Genomic DNA, 18,513 nt, shown 5'->3' on the forward strand with positions numbered 1-18,513 from the left:
CAAGATGTTAGTTGAAAAGTTAAGAATTGTGAAGAAAAATAACAATGAAATAGCAAACAAACGTTGGTGCAAATAAAGAGAAAACGAGAATTTGTGAGGAGAAATTTAATTATATAAAGAGAGAGAGAGAGAGAGAGAGAGAGAGAGAGAGAGAGAGAGAGAGAGAGAGAGAGAGAGAGAGAGAGAGAGAGAGAGAGAGAGAGAGAGAGAGAGAGAGAGAGAGAGAGAGAGAGAGAGAGAGAGAGAAGAGAGAGAGAGAGAGAGAGAGAGAGAGAGAGAGAGAGAGAGAGAGAGAGAGAGAGAGAAAGAGAGAGAAAGAGACAGACAGACAGACAGACAGACAGACAGAGACAGAGAGAGAGGGACAGAGACAGAGAGACAGACAGAGAGAGAGCTGTAGCTCTCCAGAGTGATGTTAGCAGCCTAGCAAATGTTTCCACCAATCACATCCTAGATCTCCAGCACAAGAACTTTTCTCATCAGCAGTACGTGACTAAGCTTTCGGATCAGCCTTGGTTGGGTTATCGCAGTAGTATATATTGGTCGATCTAGAAACACTGCCGGATAATGACCATGGAAAATGAGATAATGATGGGGTTTGCATGACAGGGTAATTGTTTAATATGATTAATCATGGCCCAAGGGGATAGAGAGACTTATTCCTATGCATTAATAAGTAGGTACATAAAGTAGAACAAAGGATTCGGGTGTGCAGGTGGCAGATTCCGGGATAATGAGTGTGGAAAAGAATGTGATAATGGGTGGTCTGCATAAGCACAGGTGCTGTCAGGGGGTACAAGTTTAATATGTTTAATCATCCCCCAGGGGATAGAGAGATTTATTTCTGTGTAATTACTAAGTATAGGAAGGTAGGTAATGATCACTTCTGACACCCCAAACTCAATCACTCTGATAGATGGGAGAGGCAGTACAAAAAAGGATTCAGGTGTGCAGGTGGGCAGATTCCCAGGATAATGAGTGTGGAAAAAGAATGTGATAATGGGTTGGTCTTCATAAGCTCAGGTGCTGTCAGGGGTACAAGATTTAATATGTTTAAACATCCCCCAAGGGGATAGAGAGAGAGAGGCTTATTTCTGTGTAATTACTAATTATAAGAAGGTAGGGTAATGATCACTTTTGACTCCCCAAACTCAATCACTCTGATAGATGGGAGAGACAGTACAAAGGATTCAGGTGACTGGGTACAAGCTTACCATCTCCGAGGGAGTCCCCCCCCCCCCTTTCCCGGGGCTGCGACTCACTGACGCGACTGTTGCTACTTCACAACAACAACACTGCTGGGTTTAAAGAACGCGGTAATGGATGGGCAGCTGGTCGCCCGAGGGAACCGGATTCCGGGATAATGACCATGGAAAAATAATGAGATAATGGGGGGTCTGTATGACCTTAGGGCTGACAGGGTAGGAGTTTAATATGTTTAATCATCCCCCAAGGGGATAGAGAGTCTTATTACTAAGTAGGAACAGAAGTAGAGTAATGATCACTTCTGACTCCCCAAACTCTATTACACTGATAGATGGGAGAGAGAGGCAGTACAAAGGATTCAGGTGACTGGGGCTCTCTGATGGAGTGTTGCGGCGGGCCTGCTTCTTTGGAGGTCATCGGGTGTGATTATCAGCCCTGCGCCCGCTCTCCGGCTACATCGGGGGCATCTGTGTGAAAAAGGATAATAACCTAATTTTTCAAAGGGTGAAAACAAAAAAGTCTCTCTTAGCAAATATATTTATTAGTTAACATTACATTGTTTTATTCCTCCTCTCCCTCAGAACAGCTAGCTTCTAAGAGCATGAAACTACGAGCAGTGGCGGAAGATCTACCTCTCTCGCGTCGATGCTTGACCCTGGGGAAAAAATCTCTTACGGTTTTTTCTCTTCCCCGCCAAAGATTGCAACTGTCTCTCATCTCTAGTTCCTCTTCTTCTTCTGTACTCCCTTCTTCAGTACTGCTATTAGCTTCTTCGTCTTCCTCCACTTTGTCATCTGTTTTATCTTTAAATAATTTAAACTTTGTTTCTCTGGCATCTGGATGACCATAGGATACAGAGTGATAGGCATCTAAGTAAAAGCGCTTATCATCAAATGAGCTAAGACCTCGTTTCCTAGTGGTGATAGTGGTCATCTGACCTTTTAAATTTCTAATTTGACTATATTGGAAGGTATGTTTAGAACCGTCTTCCAGCACACTTCTAAAGTTATTATGAGTTAATAATTGTTGTTCAGACTGAGGAACTCCTTTCGCAGCGATAGTGTTGTTATTATCTGCTAGCAGGATGCTATACATTTTGGGTTTAATGCAGACTATTTCTGAAATAAGGCGGTCCCCCACCTCACTTTTAAGTAAGCCTAGAGATCCCTTCCTTGAGTCATTGTAGAGAGGATGATCTGTGGGGAAATTAGATGTGTCTATCCATTTCCTCAATGGTTCCTTACCGATTTCATCAGTAAGGTTTTTGATGCCCTCTAAACAGGCGATGACACTATCGGTATCTGAATAGATTAGTTTTATTTTGTCTTGGTATGTTTTCTTAAGAATCATATACCAAAAATGGTACAGCTTAAATTTGGCAAGTTCTAGTATCTGGTAACCTATGTAATTAGGGTAAGTGAGTTTTATGGCTGGCGTCCCCGTCGTAACCAATACTTTGTTTTCTGAAAGCTTTATGGCTTTCTTAAATAGTGGCTTACTCACCGCTCGCAAAAATGCTCCCGCTGATGTTATGAGCTTCGTTTTGTTGGCATATTTTGATGGATTAAACAATGTCTTGCCGAATACAGAATTGGTCAACAATTTAAATAATCGCTGACAGTCTTTACTAGTGCTACTATTGCGTTGCCTCACGTTCGTTTCAACAAAGCCCGCCAGATATTTTCCTTGTGAGAATTCATATATGCTATGAATTTTCTCAATTTGTAGACCTATCTCCAAGAACAACTGCAATAAAGGCAATGATATTAGGTAGTTTCGTTTGGGGAGATGGTCCCCCACTAATTTAGTATTTTTACGGGGTAGTTTTTGATTACTGATAGCCAATAGCTGTTTGCTGTACTCAGATAGATCATCTAATGTTATCTGTTTGTGATAGAGACATAGTGGTAAGTCATCCGTGTAGCGAGCTAATTCTGGGGCTATTCCTAGAGTGTCTATAAGAAGCCAGTAACCTTTTATAGAGTCTTGAGGATTCTTCTGGAGAAGACTGCCATTTGCGAGAAAACTCGCCATTTCTGCGGGTGAGAGTTTTCGAATGTTTGCGTAGGGCAGCGCCTCAGTCATGCAAGAACCATAAAGAGAATTAAAATCCCAGTATAGCAAAAATTTACTTACTAAGTTTTTCTCATCAAAATTGGGATTAATGAACTGGTTATTGGCCTGAGCAAACGTCCTAACAGCAGTAGTGAAGCCGCCTCTTATATTAGACTGTATGATGTTATAAAGCTCCTGATCAGTAATTAATTCTAATTCCACTCCACTGGTTTTTAAGAAGGCATCATAGGCAAAGCCGGGGAGAGAAACATAGTGAACAACATCTAGATTATAGATGTTGTATAATAATCTCCTATGCAAGGTGAATATGTCAGCCAGAAGTCCTACATCACAGCTGAGATATACTAGGAGATAGTCTCCTAGAGTTTGACAAGCTGTTTTCTCCCAAACCAGATGAGCATGATCGAATTCTTCTTGGCTAATATGCTTCTTAGACAGAGAACTGTAGAAAGCTCTTTTTGGGGGTAAAGTCTTCTCTTCGAGCCTTTCTGGGGAGCTGCAATATTCATAAGGAAACACTTGTTTGCCGGTTAATAAGCTTCCCCAACTTTCGGGGGGTAGATGACTTATCATCGCCTCTGTGAATTTCAAGGGTGATTTTGAAGCTATGTGCGCCTGAGCCAAACTAGCCAAACCAGCGGACAAGAAGGCTAGACTATCCAGGAAACGTAGTGCTCCTATTTCTACCTTTAGGAATTTATATCCCTGTTTCATTAAAACATTGATTGGGGCTTTAACACTTAGTTCTTTAATTATCAAAGCCATATCATATGATAGGTTATGAATAATAACAGGCAAATATTTACCTGAATTTTTCTGCCTTAAATTGCAATTATTGCAGAGTGCTCCTAAATAATTAGCCTTAGGCATTAGATGGTCATGATGCCTCACCTTTGGTTTGGTAAGAGTAAAGTCCTGATGACAGAAGTTGCACTTCTTCTGTATGGCAAAATGTATATGCTGCTCCCTGGTCATATGAAGCGGATAACAGGGAGTGTTCATCTTTATCCAATCCCATAAAGACGAAAGTCTATCATACATATGATCAATACACTGTACCCCCCGATGGACATATCTATCTATTATAGTGCTATTTCTGTCTATCACTATATAGCCATAAGCTATTGCTACGTGTCTAGCTGTTATTACCCCCTCTGGCTTACGATTATCGAGATAAGCTTCTAAATCCACAAAGGCAGTATGAGAGGGCAAGTAGCCCTTGTGAGTATTTTTGAATTTACAAACGCTTCCAGCTGGGGGAAAAATCAACTTTTGTTGGTTGTCGCATGAATTGAAGTGAGTTTTTAAGTTGCAAATGTCACTATATTCACTTAAACAATTCAAGCAAAAGTGCTTATTGCGTGAATGTTTTCTGGAGAAAATTCTCATATATTTCTGGAAGTGTTTGATTAAAGCTACATGAGTCTTTCCCAACAATAACAGGGGCACTACCAGTGAATATTTATTACTACCCCTACGACATAAAGTAGCATGATAGGTCCCTTCATGAGAAGTTAAGCAATAAATAAATATTGATATTTTGTTGTCAGACTCGAGTTTGTGGATGTCACTCCACTGGACAGGGAGAGTCACTCGCGAGTAATTGACAAATTTCTGAAGGCTATCACATCTAGATAAATATCGTCTGATTTTATACCAGCCCCAGCCAAGTCTACGACAGAAAAAGGCCGCCAGACATTGAATAAAACAGCTATTTTTTACTCCTCTCGGGTTAAATATCTGATTTTTCCCTCGTAAAGATGTGGGATATTCTATATAGTCTCCTAGGTATCCACGCACTCCATTCTTGCATATTACAATATGAAAACCCTTTATATAATCTAGTATGAAGCCTGATCCCTCGCCCGATGAAATTTCAGTTTCTAATCGCATGCTAAGGTACTCCCTCCATGACCGTAAGAGCCGAGATATATCATCTCGTGTAACTAGTTGCGCGGGAAAAGTTATATAATGCTCACGACTGTCATCCTCTCCCAGTAGCGACTGTCTGCGCAAAATAAGGCTCAGTTCGGCATAAATCCTAAGAGCATTTTCATAAAGTGCTCGTCCTGATAGAACAGTGAAAAACTGTAATATGTGCCTCATAAATGTTGTTGCGAAGGACTGAAGAAATAATATGGGGTCGTGTTTATGAGAGGCAGGAATTGAATATTTTATTCGACAGAAGTGACCTTGAAAACATTCCGACCGACTCGTAATGTGTGGTTCCTCTGAAATGGAATCGTCTCCCATTTCACTCTCTTCCTCATCTGAACAAAAATTTTTTTTACCTGAAGTGAACCTTCGATTAACAGAGGAGGGGGAACCCAAGAAAGAGTAGTAATGATCCTTGGAAGAGGAGCTGTCACTTGTGGCGGCTGGTCTCCATCCACTGGGACCGGCAATCGGCTCAACTTGCTCTTGTGGGAGTGTTACGGTCGAAGATTCATCGGAGGACACAGACTGATCTGCATAATATAATTAGAGAAAGTTATTTATTATTATTTTGTTTTAGAGCCATACTAGACTAATTATAACTCTAGCAATCTTTTAAAAAAATGTTACTGTTAAAGTATAAAACTGGGAGAAGCTAAGCAATCTATGGAATATATGCGGTTCTCAAAATGATTTTTATTCTTGTTAGTGAGATACTTTATAAACATATCTTAAAAATGTTTGACTGTTAATAAAAATAATTGATTAAGAAAAGAGCGCTGACCTCTTTCTTCCTGGCCCGCCCCCCGGATCATCTGCTTGGAGTATTGCCCCGCCCCAACTGTTGGAAAAAATTATTATTAGCTCAAAGACTTATTTCATTATCTGAAAATAGCAGTTTTAAGAAAACATCAATTCAGAGCAATAACCTGGGTATCTCACCTGTCACGCATCTCCTGCGATGAGCTGTGACATTCGCTACACACACTGATAGCCCGCAGAAACTACAGGAGAATGTGTGGTGAGCTGCATCCTGAGGGTATAATCGCCCGCATAGGTGGCATCTGCGAGCTGGGTGACGAGTCATATCTGTAAATACACACTCTCACTCTCATATTCCATAAATTATTTAAATTATAGATAATATTTTAATCTCCCATAGATAGAGAAGTTTTTACCTGCTCTAATCTAAGCTGGTAACTTTCTTGAGTGAGCGGGAAGAGCACCTTTCGCCCGTGTACCTGGTAAAGTGTATGGTAGAGTTATAATTGAAAGAATTAAGAGTAAGACGGAGAATAGGATAGCAGATGAACAAGGAGGCTTCAGGAAAGGTAGGGGGTGTGTGGACCAGGTGTTTACAGTGAAACATATAAGTGAACAGTATTTAGATAAGGCTAAAGAGGTCTTTGTGGCATTTATGGATTTGGAAAAGGCGTATGACAGGGTGGATAGGGGGGCAATGTGGCAGATGTTGCAAGTGTATGGTGTAGGAGGTAGGTTACTGAAAGCAGTGAAGAGTTTTTACGAGGATAGTGAGGCTCAAGTTAGAGTATGTAGGAAAGAGGGAAATTTTTTCCCAGTAAAAGTAGGCCTTAGACAAGGATGTGTGATGTCACCGTGGTTGTTTAATATATTTATAGATGGGGTTGTAAGAGAAGTAAATGCGAGGGTCTTGGCAAGAGGCGTGGAGTTAAAAGATAAAGAATCACACACAAAGTGGGAGTTGTCACAGCTGCTCTTTGCTGATGACACTGTGCTCTTGGGAGATTCTGAAGAGAAGTTGCAGAGATTGGTGGATGAATTTGGTAGGGTGTGCAAAAGAAGAAAATTAAAGGTGAATACAGGAAAGAGTAAGGTTATGAAGATAACAAAAAGATTAGGTGATGAAAGATTGAATATCAGATTGGAGGGAGAGAGTATGGAGGAGGTGAACGTATTCAGATATTTGGGAGTGGACGTGTCAACGGATGGGTCTATGAGAGATGAGGTGAATCATAGAATTGATGAGGGAAAAAGAGTGAGTGGTGCACTTAGGAGTCTGTGGAGACAAAGAACTTTGTCCTTGGAGGCAAAGAGGGGAATGTATGAGAGTATAGTTTTACCAACGCTCTTATATGGGTGTGAAGCGTGGGTGATGAATGTTGCAGCGAGGAGAAGGCTGGAGGCAGTGGAGATGTCATGTCTGAGGGCAATGTGTGGTGTGAATATAATGCAGAGAATTCGTAGTTTGGAAGTTAGGAGGAGGTGCAGGATTACCAAAACTGTTGTCCAGAGGGCTGAGGAAGGGTTGTTGAGGTGGTTCGGACATGTAGAGAGAATGGAGCAAAACAGAATGACTTCAAGAGTGTATCAGTCTGTAGTGGAAGGAAGGCGGGGTAGGGGTCGGCCTAGGAAGGGTTGGAGGGAGGGGGTAAAGGAGGTTTTGTGTGCGAGGGGCTTGGACTTCCAGCAGGCATGCGTGAGCGTGTTTGATAGGAGTGAATGGAGACAAATGGTTTTTAATACTTGACGTGCTGTTGGAGTGTGAGCAAAGTAGCATTTATGAAGGGATTCAGGGAAACCGGCAGGCCGGACTTGAGTCCTGGAGATGGGAAGTACAGTGCCTGCACTCTGAAGGAGGGGTGTTAATGTTGCAGTTTAAAAACTGTAGTGTAAAGCACCCTTCTGGCAAGACAGTGATGGAGTGAATGATGGTGAAAGTTTTTCTTTTTCGGGCCACCCTGCCTTGGTGGGAAAACAAAAATCCCTGCAAGTCTATATATTATAAATATAATCTAGAAAAGATTTCTTATTGTCAATAAAGTAAGAGGGATAAAATCTGGGAAGAACTCTTTTCCCGAACGAAAAAATAAGAATTTAGACCGGGCAAGTAGGGAGGATTACGTAAATTGCCATAGTCATGTGAATTTCCCATTTGTATAAAGCCGAGGCGAGGGAAAGATTAATTAATTAATTTATAGATACTGACCATCGCCAAAACTAAATATTCTTAAAAATAATAATAATAATATATTTTTCCCCAAAATAAAAATAAATAGGCATCAGCCGGCAGAAAGTGGCGGGGCCTGCTTCTCTTTGTCTGTGACCTCCATTCGACCCACCACCACCTGGCGTAGGGAAGGTAGTGAAACTGCGTAATATCCAGACGACCTTCACTGTCGGTCGGGCTTTTTTTCTATGGTCTTCTGGCGGGAGAAGGCCATGCCGCCATTGTTATCTTCATCTCTGGGATAAACTCCCCCCTCCCTCCCCTCTGCTTTGAACTAAAAAGAAATGTTTATATATAAGATGATTCTTCCACAAAAAGGCTCATTTGAGATGGGAAGATGGACAAGGTCTGTACCTTTACAGAGGAAGAGTTGAATATTTTCAGAGAGCCTGCAAGAATACTTGTTGCTGGTTTTAGCGGGGCAGGCAAGAGCAGTCTAGTGGAGCGTTTATGTAAAAAATATGCCGGTTCTTTCGCGAGAATAATCATTTCCAGTCTGGATGATAAAACTCACCCTTTGAAACAAATCACCTCTCTTAGTGAGAAAATCATTTTAGTGAAAGGTCTCATTAACCCGGCGGATTACCAAAATCCCCTTGAGACAGACAATAGCTCTCTGTATATAATTGATGACCTTTTTAATGAAGCAGTTAAGAGTGATGTTATAGCCAATATTTTTACTAGAGGAAGACACGAGCAAATATCCGTAATTCTCATATCTCAAAATTTATTTCCACAAGGAAAATACGCTCGCACGATCACGCTTAATTGTAGTCAATATATTTTATTAAGACAACGAGATCTGTCTCAGTTGGAATGTCTCGGGCGACAAATTTATGGAAAAAATCTAGCCCCGAAATTTGTTGAGATATATCGTCACGTCACTGCGGATAAATACGGCTATCTTCTGGTTGATTTAACCGCTCCAGAGGAAATTCAATTACGAAGCTTCATTACCGGAGAGGGCAACTGTGAAACTGTATACCGCTGGTAAAAACAAAAATGGCCTTAAATTCACATAAAAAGAAAATTCTAGAAAAAGTATATAGAGACGTCAATAGCCCCGGGGGCTTTACTGGGAATGTTAACAAACTTTTTAGAGCAGCTAGGGAGAAAAACGCCTCTATTACTTATAAAGACGTAGTAGATTATCTCTCTTCTCAGAGGGCCTATACTTTGCATAAATTGCAGCCTCTGCGATTTCCCAGACGGAAAATCATAGCCGCTGCCCCTCGCATTATACTCACCTGCGACTTGGCGGACATGACTTTATTACATTCCCACAATGGTGGCATTAAATATATTTTGTTATGCATAGATGTCTTTTCAAGGTTAATGAAGGCGGTAGGACTAGTCAGAAAAAACTCAAAAAGCGTCTTGTCAGCCTTACGAAATATTATAGAAAGCCCCACCTTCCGTGGAATTTCGAGATTACACACGGACAGAGGGACCGAGTTTTATAATCGTCCTCTTCTGAATTACCTAAAAAAAAAAAATATTAAATTATACAGTACCTTCTCGGACACTAAGGCTGCAATAGCGGAACGAGCTATTCGCACGCTTAAGCATAGAATCTACCGCTATATGACTTTAACAAATTCTTTAAAATATATAGAGGTATTACCAGCCATAGTAGAAACTTACAACTCAACTCCTCACTCCTCTCTCAAGAAAGGTCAAACTCCACAACAAGTGCATTCTCTGAGTCTTCCTCGAGACATTCGTCGGCAGTTTGGGCTAATGTATTTAAATGCCCGTCCTCATCAGCCTCGTACTAGTCCACGACTGACTCCTGGAGCGCATGTGCGGATAACTAGCCACCGGGGGATATTTCACAAGAGTTATTGGCCTCAAAACACCGAAGAAATTTTTAAAATCCAATCGGTTGATAATTCGCAAGTAATCCCCACATATTCTCTTATCGACCTGAGCGGGGAAAAAATACTCGGGCAATTTTACGCTCAGGAATTAATAGAAACATCTCTACCTGAATTTTTTCCCATTAAAATATTGAGACGGAGAAGAAAAACTGACGGCAGTAGAGAATATCTGGTGAGCTGGGTGGGTTATCCCCGAAGTGCAGATAGCTGGGTGCACGAGAAGGACATGCAAAATGTCAGACAGGGGTAAGCCCCTAGCAGTGCAACACAGAGAGTTATTAATTTTATTAAACAAACTTCCAGCTAAAGCTCGCAATCGTATTATTAAGGAATTAAAAAAAAAAGAAATTAATTGCATATCTGAGATATTTACTAATTTTCTTAAGAAAAATCTAACAGTAGAACCGACTATTTTGAGCAAATTAAAGAAGTTTAGAGGAGACATTCTCACCGTTGCCCGTAAACGAACTCCACTTTATAAAAAAAAAAATATTCTTCTTTCGAAGCGTGGAGGAGCCATCTTAACTACACTCTTACCTCTGGTCATCTCGCTGATTAGTAGTTTTATAAAGTAAAAAATAATCGAAATGGTGGTAAAGGAATTTTGTCTCATCCCTCGGCTAACCGCCGAAAAATATATTTTTAAAAATGGAACAAATATCTTACCCACTCCTAAGCGCGAATCTCCTTTTCCCCGCCTTCGCAGAAGCACTGCAACCACCACTATGGCGCGTAGGAAGGAATCTTCCAGCCTCTCGAGAGTGAAAGTGAAACCAGCCCAAAGCAAGGATGAGAAGGTCAGCTCCTGCCCCAGCATAGCAACTCGCCCTCATAAGGGTAATTACCGCTTCGAGCTACCACCTCCCACGAGCGGGCACCCACCCGAGCTCTTTGTTGAGACTGGCGAGTCCCCCATAAAAAAAAAAAAAAAAAATAAGCTCGCTCGCTGTAATGCCGCCCGCGGCGGTGGCGGCAGTGGCGGCAGTGGCGGCGGCTGCGGCGGCTGCGGTGGCGGGCGCGCCCGCGGTAGTTGCCGCGAGGAGTCTAAGAGTAAAAAAAAAAAAAATCCGAAACAGAAAATAATAGCCAATAATAATAAACTCCCGCCGGAAATACTTTTATCTTTAATATCAAGAAAAAACAACAGTCTTTCTCTCTCGCCTGAGGACTCTTCCCCAAATTTAAATGAAATAATTGATCTGTATTTCACGAGAGAAGAATTGCCATACGCGAAATCTATGCTAAATCTATTCAAATAATAATTCTTTCATTCGGTGGGATAAGAGAGGTATTTTATTCCCTCCATACCATAATTTAAACATCTTACAAATCATTAAATCTTTGACAAGCAGTCGAGCGTACATCGATAAAAAACTTTTGCCCGTTGTAGGGGAATTAGTGAGCCTTATTAGATTAGAGCCAAGATTTATAAAAAATCACAAGGCGAGAAAACAATTATTAGGCGGTTTTTATGTTAAAAAGACCGCGGAAAAAAAGCCGCTCTGGCTAGCCTATTGAAATTTAAGCTTTCATAAAGTCGAGAGAAGAGCTTTGCCCGCTTTAGTAAATACCGGGACAGGATAGAGACAAGAAGTTCCTTCTCGAAGTGCTATTCATAAAAAAAAAAAAAAATGGACCAGCCATCAGTTGATTATCCCGAGAGAATTAATCTCCCGTTGAATGAAGAAGGAGAAAAGGACCCCAGTTTGTCGATATTATTACATCAATTAACGTCAAGACGAAAGATTTATCAGCAAGTGTGTTACAAAGCTCGTGTGATACAAAGTTTATGGCAAACCTACGAATCCTTCAAAGTCAATTGCCCCATGACCAGATTTACTAAGACTTTTGATGAAATTGAAAAATTATATGACAATTTTAATCAGAAAGAACTGACGGCTGAAATCAGACGCTTAGAATATGCTACGCATGATTTCCGGGATATGATAGAAGCTTTTGAAGGGGCCCAAAGCTTGTATAAGCACCTTAGGCGAATGTCGACCTAGAGAGGTCCCCCAAACCCCTACCAAACCCACCCGCAGGAGTGGGAGGCTACAGCAGCGCGGTATTTAAACCCTGCCGCCGACGTGCCGATAAACATTATCCGTCTCACTCCCTCAGCGAGGACTCTAAGGAACCCAACTGTTGACGAGAATGGAATATAAATTTCCAGTAATTGTCGGGGGAATAACGGGTGAAGAATTCCTGGAATATGGGGATTGTATCGTGTATCCCCACAACGCTACTTCTGCTCGCCCCTACGAGCCGGCTCTTTCACTCTGGGAAAAATATCCTTTTTCCAAAATTGAGCGAAAATCGCTAATCCTGGTGAACCGTGCCATAGCTGCAGATCGGGGCACACCCGGGGAAATTGTCCTAAAATCACCCCCACCATGCACCAACACCCTTGATGACAGGCCAGAGGATTTTTTAAGACCCCACCTTGCAGCACTAATATGTCAGTTCTCAGCGGGTCCTTGTCTTGAAAAGAATGAAATTGCGCAACAGCAATTAGAGCGTAGTCTCGACACGCATTATGTACGCGGTTTGAGCAAGGACACGCAACAGAATCGACGAATTTGGTTTAAATTATGTCTGGTGTCCCTGGGTCGGGCAGTGATAGCCAATGGCAACATCAAACGGGTAATTTTACCCCAGTACATTGGCATGAGCAGAAAACAGGCCGATGAATGGCACACTGAATATCTCCCTCTCATTAACATATTTCAAGACATATTACTGAAACGGGAAATTCAGACATGCTTGCTCGTACCGTCAGTGAGCCCATACTTGGCAGTACCTAAAATCATCCTAGATGAGGTGGAAATTGAACGCGGCGCCTCCCCCGAAGCTCTAGAACGGGAAATACTACAGCTGTCTGTGGAGAAGCAAGGCACTGGCAGCATCAGCGGTGGCAGCAGTGCCGGTGGCGGCAGCGGCAACAGCAGCAGCAGCGGCAGCGGCGGTGTCAACGGTGCTGACGTCGGACCAGCCGGTGGGATTGGAACTAAACGAGACAGTGGCATGCGTGAAATGGACATGCCTGATGGAGTCGAGGTCACTTCACGCGGAAAACGCAAACGACAGCACGATGATGTGGATATTTTATTCCTAAATGCTGTAACTAATAAAAAAATAAAAATGTAAACTCTTCAAACTAAAGTTTTTTTAAGCCTTTAAAAAATATATATAATGGTCTATATTTTGTATTTGCCTCATACTGTCTCTGTCCCTCAACATGGACAGAGGGGGTCCGGGGAAATATATCTATTTGAGCAGTTTAGAAAATATTGACATTTTCGACAATACAGCTTCGGCCTTTCAAAATATAATTACTGCAACGCCTTTAAATCCATCCTTGAACTACGAAATAGCATTGCTTAATGTTTTGTATCCCAAAAAATTCAATGTTCTAACAAGAGACGATGCCGAATGCGGTATTGACATTATACAAAATCACATTACTGAAACAGGAATAAGTACAGAAGAAATAGTCCATCACTTTCTACCAAAAAATGATGTGTTATCGACAGATGCCAGCCATATTATTGAAGAAATTAATCGACAGCTAACAGCAGATTTAAAAAAAGCCTTTAGAGATAATTATTCGGCACATTTCCCGAAAGGGAAAATACTCAATTATGATGTCGGAATTGGGAGGGTTTTAGTTTCGACGAGATCGCGAACCTTTACGGGAAAAAACAATGCTGCCACTTCATTTAAAGCTCAATTTAAACCGAGAATAGCTCGGGTGCTTGGGCTTAGCAGCGCTGAAAAATATTATTTATTTCGTAGTGACGCGCCCGAGGGGACCTCCTTCCCCAAGCAGATTGCCCCATTCAAGCCTGATCCCACTGCCGGAGTTGATTATGTTTTAATATATAGTGATATTGTGGAACCGCAAATATACGGTAGTCAGTTAGTCAATATTCTGGATGCTTTCGCCTTTCAGGAGAGTTATTCAAAAGGTGCTCATCCTATGATGTACAAACCTCTATGCGTAACTAAATTAGATAAAATAGCTATCAAAATGACAGATCAGTTTGGTCGTAATCTGTCTTTTGAAAGCGGTCATTCCACTACCGTAGTGTTACATGTAAGACCGATAAATAAATAGAACCAACTCTGCGTAAAAATGGTTATTGTTTCTCTAACCGCCAAACATGCGTGTACCCTTTCAAGTGCCCTCTGAGCAGGAATTTCGGAGTTTATTCTCCCTAAAACCCTCCCAGGTGGGAGGTGGCCTGGGAGATATACAAACTTTTCACGCGCCATACAGAGTCCGAGGTGGGGGATTTTTTTCGGCTTTAGCGGGCCTAGCTAAAAGAGCTTTACCTTTTCTTTTCAGAGTGGCTGCGCCAAGTGCAGTAGAATTTGGAACTAAAATGCTCGATGATTATCAGTCTGGAAAAACAGACATGAAAGCTGCTCTTAAATCTCACGGGATAGATGCTTTAAAAGGAGTGGCAAAGAAGGTTATTACGGGCGGCAGAGTGAGCAGGGTGACTAAGCGACGGCTAAATAATAATAAATGCAGCAAGATAAATAAACGCCGACGAAGTCGAGTTGCTTATAAAACGGATGTATTCTCTCTCGTATAAACAGTTGCTTATTAGCCATGGCGGGTGTCGGGGCTGAAAACAGTGGACTCAAAGTCCCGTTAAATGATTATTCTTCCAGCGTCATTAATCAATTCCCGCGACCGCATAGACTGAGACAAGTTGAGAGTTCCATAGCTCGCACTCAGAGTTTTGATACTCTACCAGTAAACCTTCCTCTCTCTCAAAAACTAAAAGATAATTTTCTAGAATTTAGAATTCCTGGAGTTCCCGGAGCATTTCTAGATTTAGGCAAAATAGTTATAGAATTTAGAGTGACTCTAACAGAGGCTGATGGGCAAAGTCCACTAGGGGAAACAAGCAACATTGCACTCATCAATGGATTTTCCAACACGTTATTTAAAAGTGTCCAGTGTTTCCTGGGCGAGCAAATAACGGAATCAAATTCTAGTTTTAATTACTGGTCATTCATTAAACTCTGCAGCTCAGTAAAACGAAGCCAGTTGCCGAGTATCGCCCGACTGGGGTATCTCTTGCCCGACTTTAAAGGAGGAGAAGGTATAACTAAATTGTTCGATACAGCCTATTTCGCCCGCACATCGGCAAAAGAACCACAGATACTGACAAAGAATGATAAAGAACAGGGCATAACTCTGTGTTTTCCCTTGGCTCTGGACATATCCACTCTGGACCAATATCTGCTTGACAATATCGATTTAAAAATTAGGCTGGAATTATCCCCTCAAGCGTGGACTCTGAAAACAGACGATGATGCCAGCACATACCAGCTCCATATTAATTACGCTAAACTTTGGCTTAATAGGGTGTACCCATATACATCAGCTTATATGGCCTTGAACAAGTCTCTAGCCTTAGACGCAAAGCCGATAATATATACTTTTAATCGCACTCTAAGTAAAAATTATGTGCTAGGTCACAATCAAACGAGCCTCCTAATAGATCAGCCATGGGGTCATGTAATTCCCGCCAAAATTTTCATGGTAATTTTGCCCATGACAGCCTATGCAGGAAAACATAAGGAGAATGGCCTATATTTTGAGCATGGGGATCTAGCCAGTTTATCTGTATGTATTAATAATAATACAGTTTATCGCATAAGCAGTGATTTCCCCCATCATTATAGTAAATTATATTATGAGGCAATTAACTCTCTGGGCATTGAGGAAGAAAATTTAATTCTCTATGAATCATTCGCCTCCGGGCGAACCATCAATATTTTCAATTTAACCGACAGCCAAGTGGAAGACGCTCTCCCGATTGAAAAATCTGGTAACTTGAGAATTGAATTACAGTTCTCTAAGCCCGCCCCTCATAATAAGGTAGTTTTATTATTTGCTCAGACCACTGGTGTTTTATCCATCGACCAGAATAGATCTGTTCATTGTGATGTGCGAGCATAAATAAAAAATGAATTGCGCAGAAATAAATAATAGTTTAATTCCCGCCCTAGGAAATAAAGTCACATATATTGGCTGTTTCACTATAGACGCTCTACAGCAAATAAGATTAGATGACTATCCCTCAGACAGGCCCATAGTGCTTGTAAGTAATATTCTTCCTTCGTACAGCTCAAAAGTAATGGGTCATTTTTTTTCTCTTCTCTTGGACAAGAAAAATAGTCTATCCTTCTTCTTTGACAGTTACGGGAAAAAACCAGAGAATTATGGCATAAATTTAAAAAATTTTTTAAAACTAAATAAAATTAAATATTTATATCGTTTATCTGGCAGAACACAAAGTGATTTTTCACTCACTTGCGGTCTATATGTTATGATGTTTATTCATAAAGCAAGCCTTGTGGGATTAGAAAGAGCTTTATATTTTTTTAAAAAAAATTTCTCGGAAAAATCGCTTTTTATCAATGACAGATTAGTGATAGCATATGCTAGAGAGAATTTTAAAATGTTACCTCCTTGTGAAAATACATTTTGCCTAAGTAGACAAGGTTATCTTTGTGCTTCCCTCTGTGAGGAAGGTCACCTCTGACGAGAGTATCCCCCAAATACCCCTCCTGGCTGGTAAGGCCCTCTCTGAGCTGTATATAAGAGCCCGCTGAAGCTGTCTTCCCCGCAAAAGATAGAGGCTGACCTCACCATAGCCTTTTACTCTCATCATGGCGAAGGAAGCAGGCATTCTCGATTCTGGTAAGCGAGACATTTATTTTGCTAAAAACTTCTCTTTGAATATTAACGAAACAAAACGAGCGCAAGAGACTTATAATAATTTTTAAAGTTGAGTCTCTTTTTTCAACAGTTTTCACTGGACCAGTCAGAATTTGTAAAGTTTTTGATTTTATCGGCTGGTAGATTGGATACTTCTCTTTGAATATTAACGAAACAAAACGAGCGCAAGAGACTTATAATAATTTTAAAGTTGAGTCTCCTTTTTTTTTCTTCAACAGTTTTCACTGGACCAGTCAGAATTTGTAAAGTTTTGATTTTATCGGCTGGTAGATTGGAAGGGAAGGAACACACCGGCTTCAAACTCCTAAAGCGGTGTCATTGTGATGATAGCAGGAAACGCAAACATAGGCTTCCTCAGGAAAGGGTATGTCTTTCTATGTTCCCTCCTTTGGTAGATTAGAGACGAGTCCCACTCCTTTATTTGAAAGTGATAAATATGTTCTCTTTATGACTTACAGCCTGTGGAAGATGGGATCAGTTCATCTGATATAGAGGAGCCTATGAAGAAAGAACCAGATCTCGACAACGATGAAACGCAGAGCCTTCCCTCATGTCAGTCTGATGACCTCGTTGTGGACCTCTCTACGCTCACTGCTCAATCTGATGACTCTGTTGAGGTCACTGCCGCAGCAGGTGCTGAACAAACTGGCGACCTTGAAGCGCACCCTGACGGTCAGTCGGAGAAGGAAGGGAAAACCCCCGACGTGAGAGTAAATGCTGGAGACGCAGTAAAGCCGACAGCTGGAGTAAAGACGGCAGAAGGGGTAAAGACGGCAGATGATGATGTACCTGAAAAGGAAATCATTTTCGAGCGGGAGGTTATCAATCTTACAGAAAGTGAACAGGAGGAGCGCAGTCATTCAGTCTAACCAGTAAAACTCGCACAGTTTCGCCCCTTTGCTCGCGCTAAAAAACTTTGCACAGCTTTTTTTGCCCTTTTGTATGTGAATTAATAAAAATATTGACAAACTCTGATTTTTATTTACATATAACTATATATTACTATCTTCTCTAGTCTAAACATATATATATATATATATATATATATATATATATATATATATATATAAACAATATCGCACCACTTAAGCCTCTCCCCATCTGAGAGTGGGTAAGAGGAAAATGTATATGACAAAGTTCCTATAAGAGCTCTATCAGCACAAAGGTCTTCCCTAGATGACCTTTTTCTCACTGCTTTAAGCCTCCCCCACCTGGAAAGATCTAGCAGCTGGCAAGAATAAACACTACCGTAGTACCCGGAAGAACCTTTTTTTTTTTTTTTTTTTTGCTGAGGTACGGACGGGCGAGCAACACTCCCTCGGGGGACCAGCTACCCATCCATTACCGCGTTCTTTAAACCCAGCAGTGTTGTTGTTGTGAAGTAGCAACAGTCGCGTCAGTGAGTCGCAGGCCCGGGAAAGGGGGGGACTCCCTCGGAGATGGTAAGCTTGTACCCAGTCACCTGAATCCTTTGTACTGTCTCTCCCATCTATCAGAGTGATTGAGTTTGGGGAGTCAAAAGTGATCATTACCCTACCTTCTTATAATTAGTAATTACACAGAAATAAGCCTCTCTCTCTCTATCCCCTTGGGGGATGTTTAAACATATTAAATCTTGTACCCCTGACAGCACCTGAGCTTATGAAGACCAACCCATTATCACA

At 41.3% G+C, this 18,513-nt stretch overlaps 2 protein-coding genes and 1 long non-coding RNA gene across 3 annotated transcripts; 2 read left to right on the forward strand and 1 right to left on the reverse strand.

Moving 5' to 3' along the window:
* Positions 1-576: 576 nt before the first annotated feature.
* Positions 577-1,757, forward strand: LOC138851820 (uncharacterized). Its single transcript, XR_011391424.1, has 2 exons — positions 577-1,124; positions 1,551-1,757. It is a non-coding gene; the product is annotated as an uncharacterized lncRNA (long non-coding RNA).
* Positions 1,117-6,428, reverse strand: LOC138851819 (uncharacterized). Its single transcript, XM_070081302.1, has 3 exons — positions 6,160-6,428; positions 6,002-6,058; positions 1,117-5,750 (listed from the first exon to the last, which is right to left on the reverse strand). Exons 1-3 carry the CDS (start codon positions 6,302-6,304, stop codon positions 1,768-1,770), a joined length of 4,185 nt encoding a protein of 1,394 aa, XP_069937403.1. The 5' UTR covers positions 6,305-6,428; the 3' UTR covers positions 1,117-1,767.
* A 10,345-nt stretch (positions 6,429-16,773) lies between these two features.
* LOC128697599 (uncharacterized) lies at positions 16,774-17,794 on the forward strand. Its single transcript, XM_053789430.2, has 3 exons — positions 16,774-16,810; positions 17,068-17,213; positions 17,308-17,794. The coding sequence occupies exons 1-3, from the start codon at positions 16,780-16,782 to the stop codon at positions 17,716-17,718; spliced, it is 588 nt and encodes a 195-aa protein (XP_053645405.2). The 5' UTR covers positions 16,774-16,779; the 3' UTR covers positions 17,719-17,794.
* Positions 17,795-18,513: the final 719 nt, after the last annotated feature.

Source organism: Cherax quadricarinatus, unplaced genomic scaffold, assembly GCF_038502225.1.
Source record: "Cherax quadricarinatus isolate ZL_2023a unplaced genomic scaffold, ASM3850222v1 Contig2273, whole genome shotgun sequence".
NCBI lineage: Eukaryota > Metazoa > Arthropoda > Malacostraca > Decapoda > Parastacidae > Cherax > Cherax quadricarinatus.

Bases quoted from the DNA above. Each gene is read 5' to 3' on its own strand.
- LOC138851819 (XM_070081302.1), bottom strand. From the start codon at position 6,304: ATGACTCGTCACCCAGCTCGCAGATGCCACCTATGCGGGCGATTATAC. The intron at 6,059-6,159 runs GTGAGATACCCA...TTTTTCCAACAG, and splicing joins TCGCAGGAGATGCGTGACAG to TTGGGGCGGGGCAATACTCC. The intron at 5,751-6,001 runs GTCAGCGCTCTT...TATATTATGCAG, and splicing joins GGCGGGCCAGGAAGAAAGAG to ATCAGTCTGTGTCCTCCGAT.
- LOC128697599 (XM_053789430.2), top strand. From the start codon at position 16,780: ATGGCGAAGGAAGCAGGCATTCTCGATTCTG. The intron at 16,811-17,067 runs GTAAGCGAGACA...TTTCTTCAACAG, and splicing joins AGCAGGCATTCTCGATTCTG to TTTTCACTGGACCAGTCAGA. The intron at 17,214-17,307 runs GTATGTCTTTCT...TATGACTTACAG, and splicing joins ATAGGCTTCCTCAGGAAAGG to CCTGTGGAAGATGGGATCAG.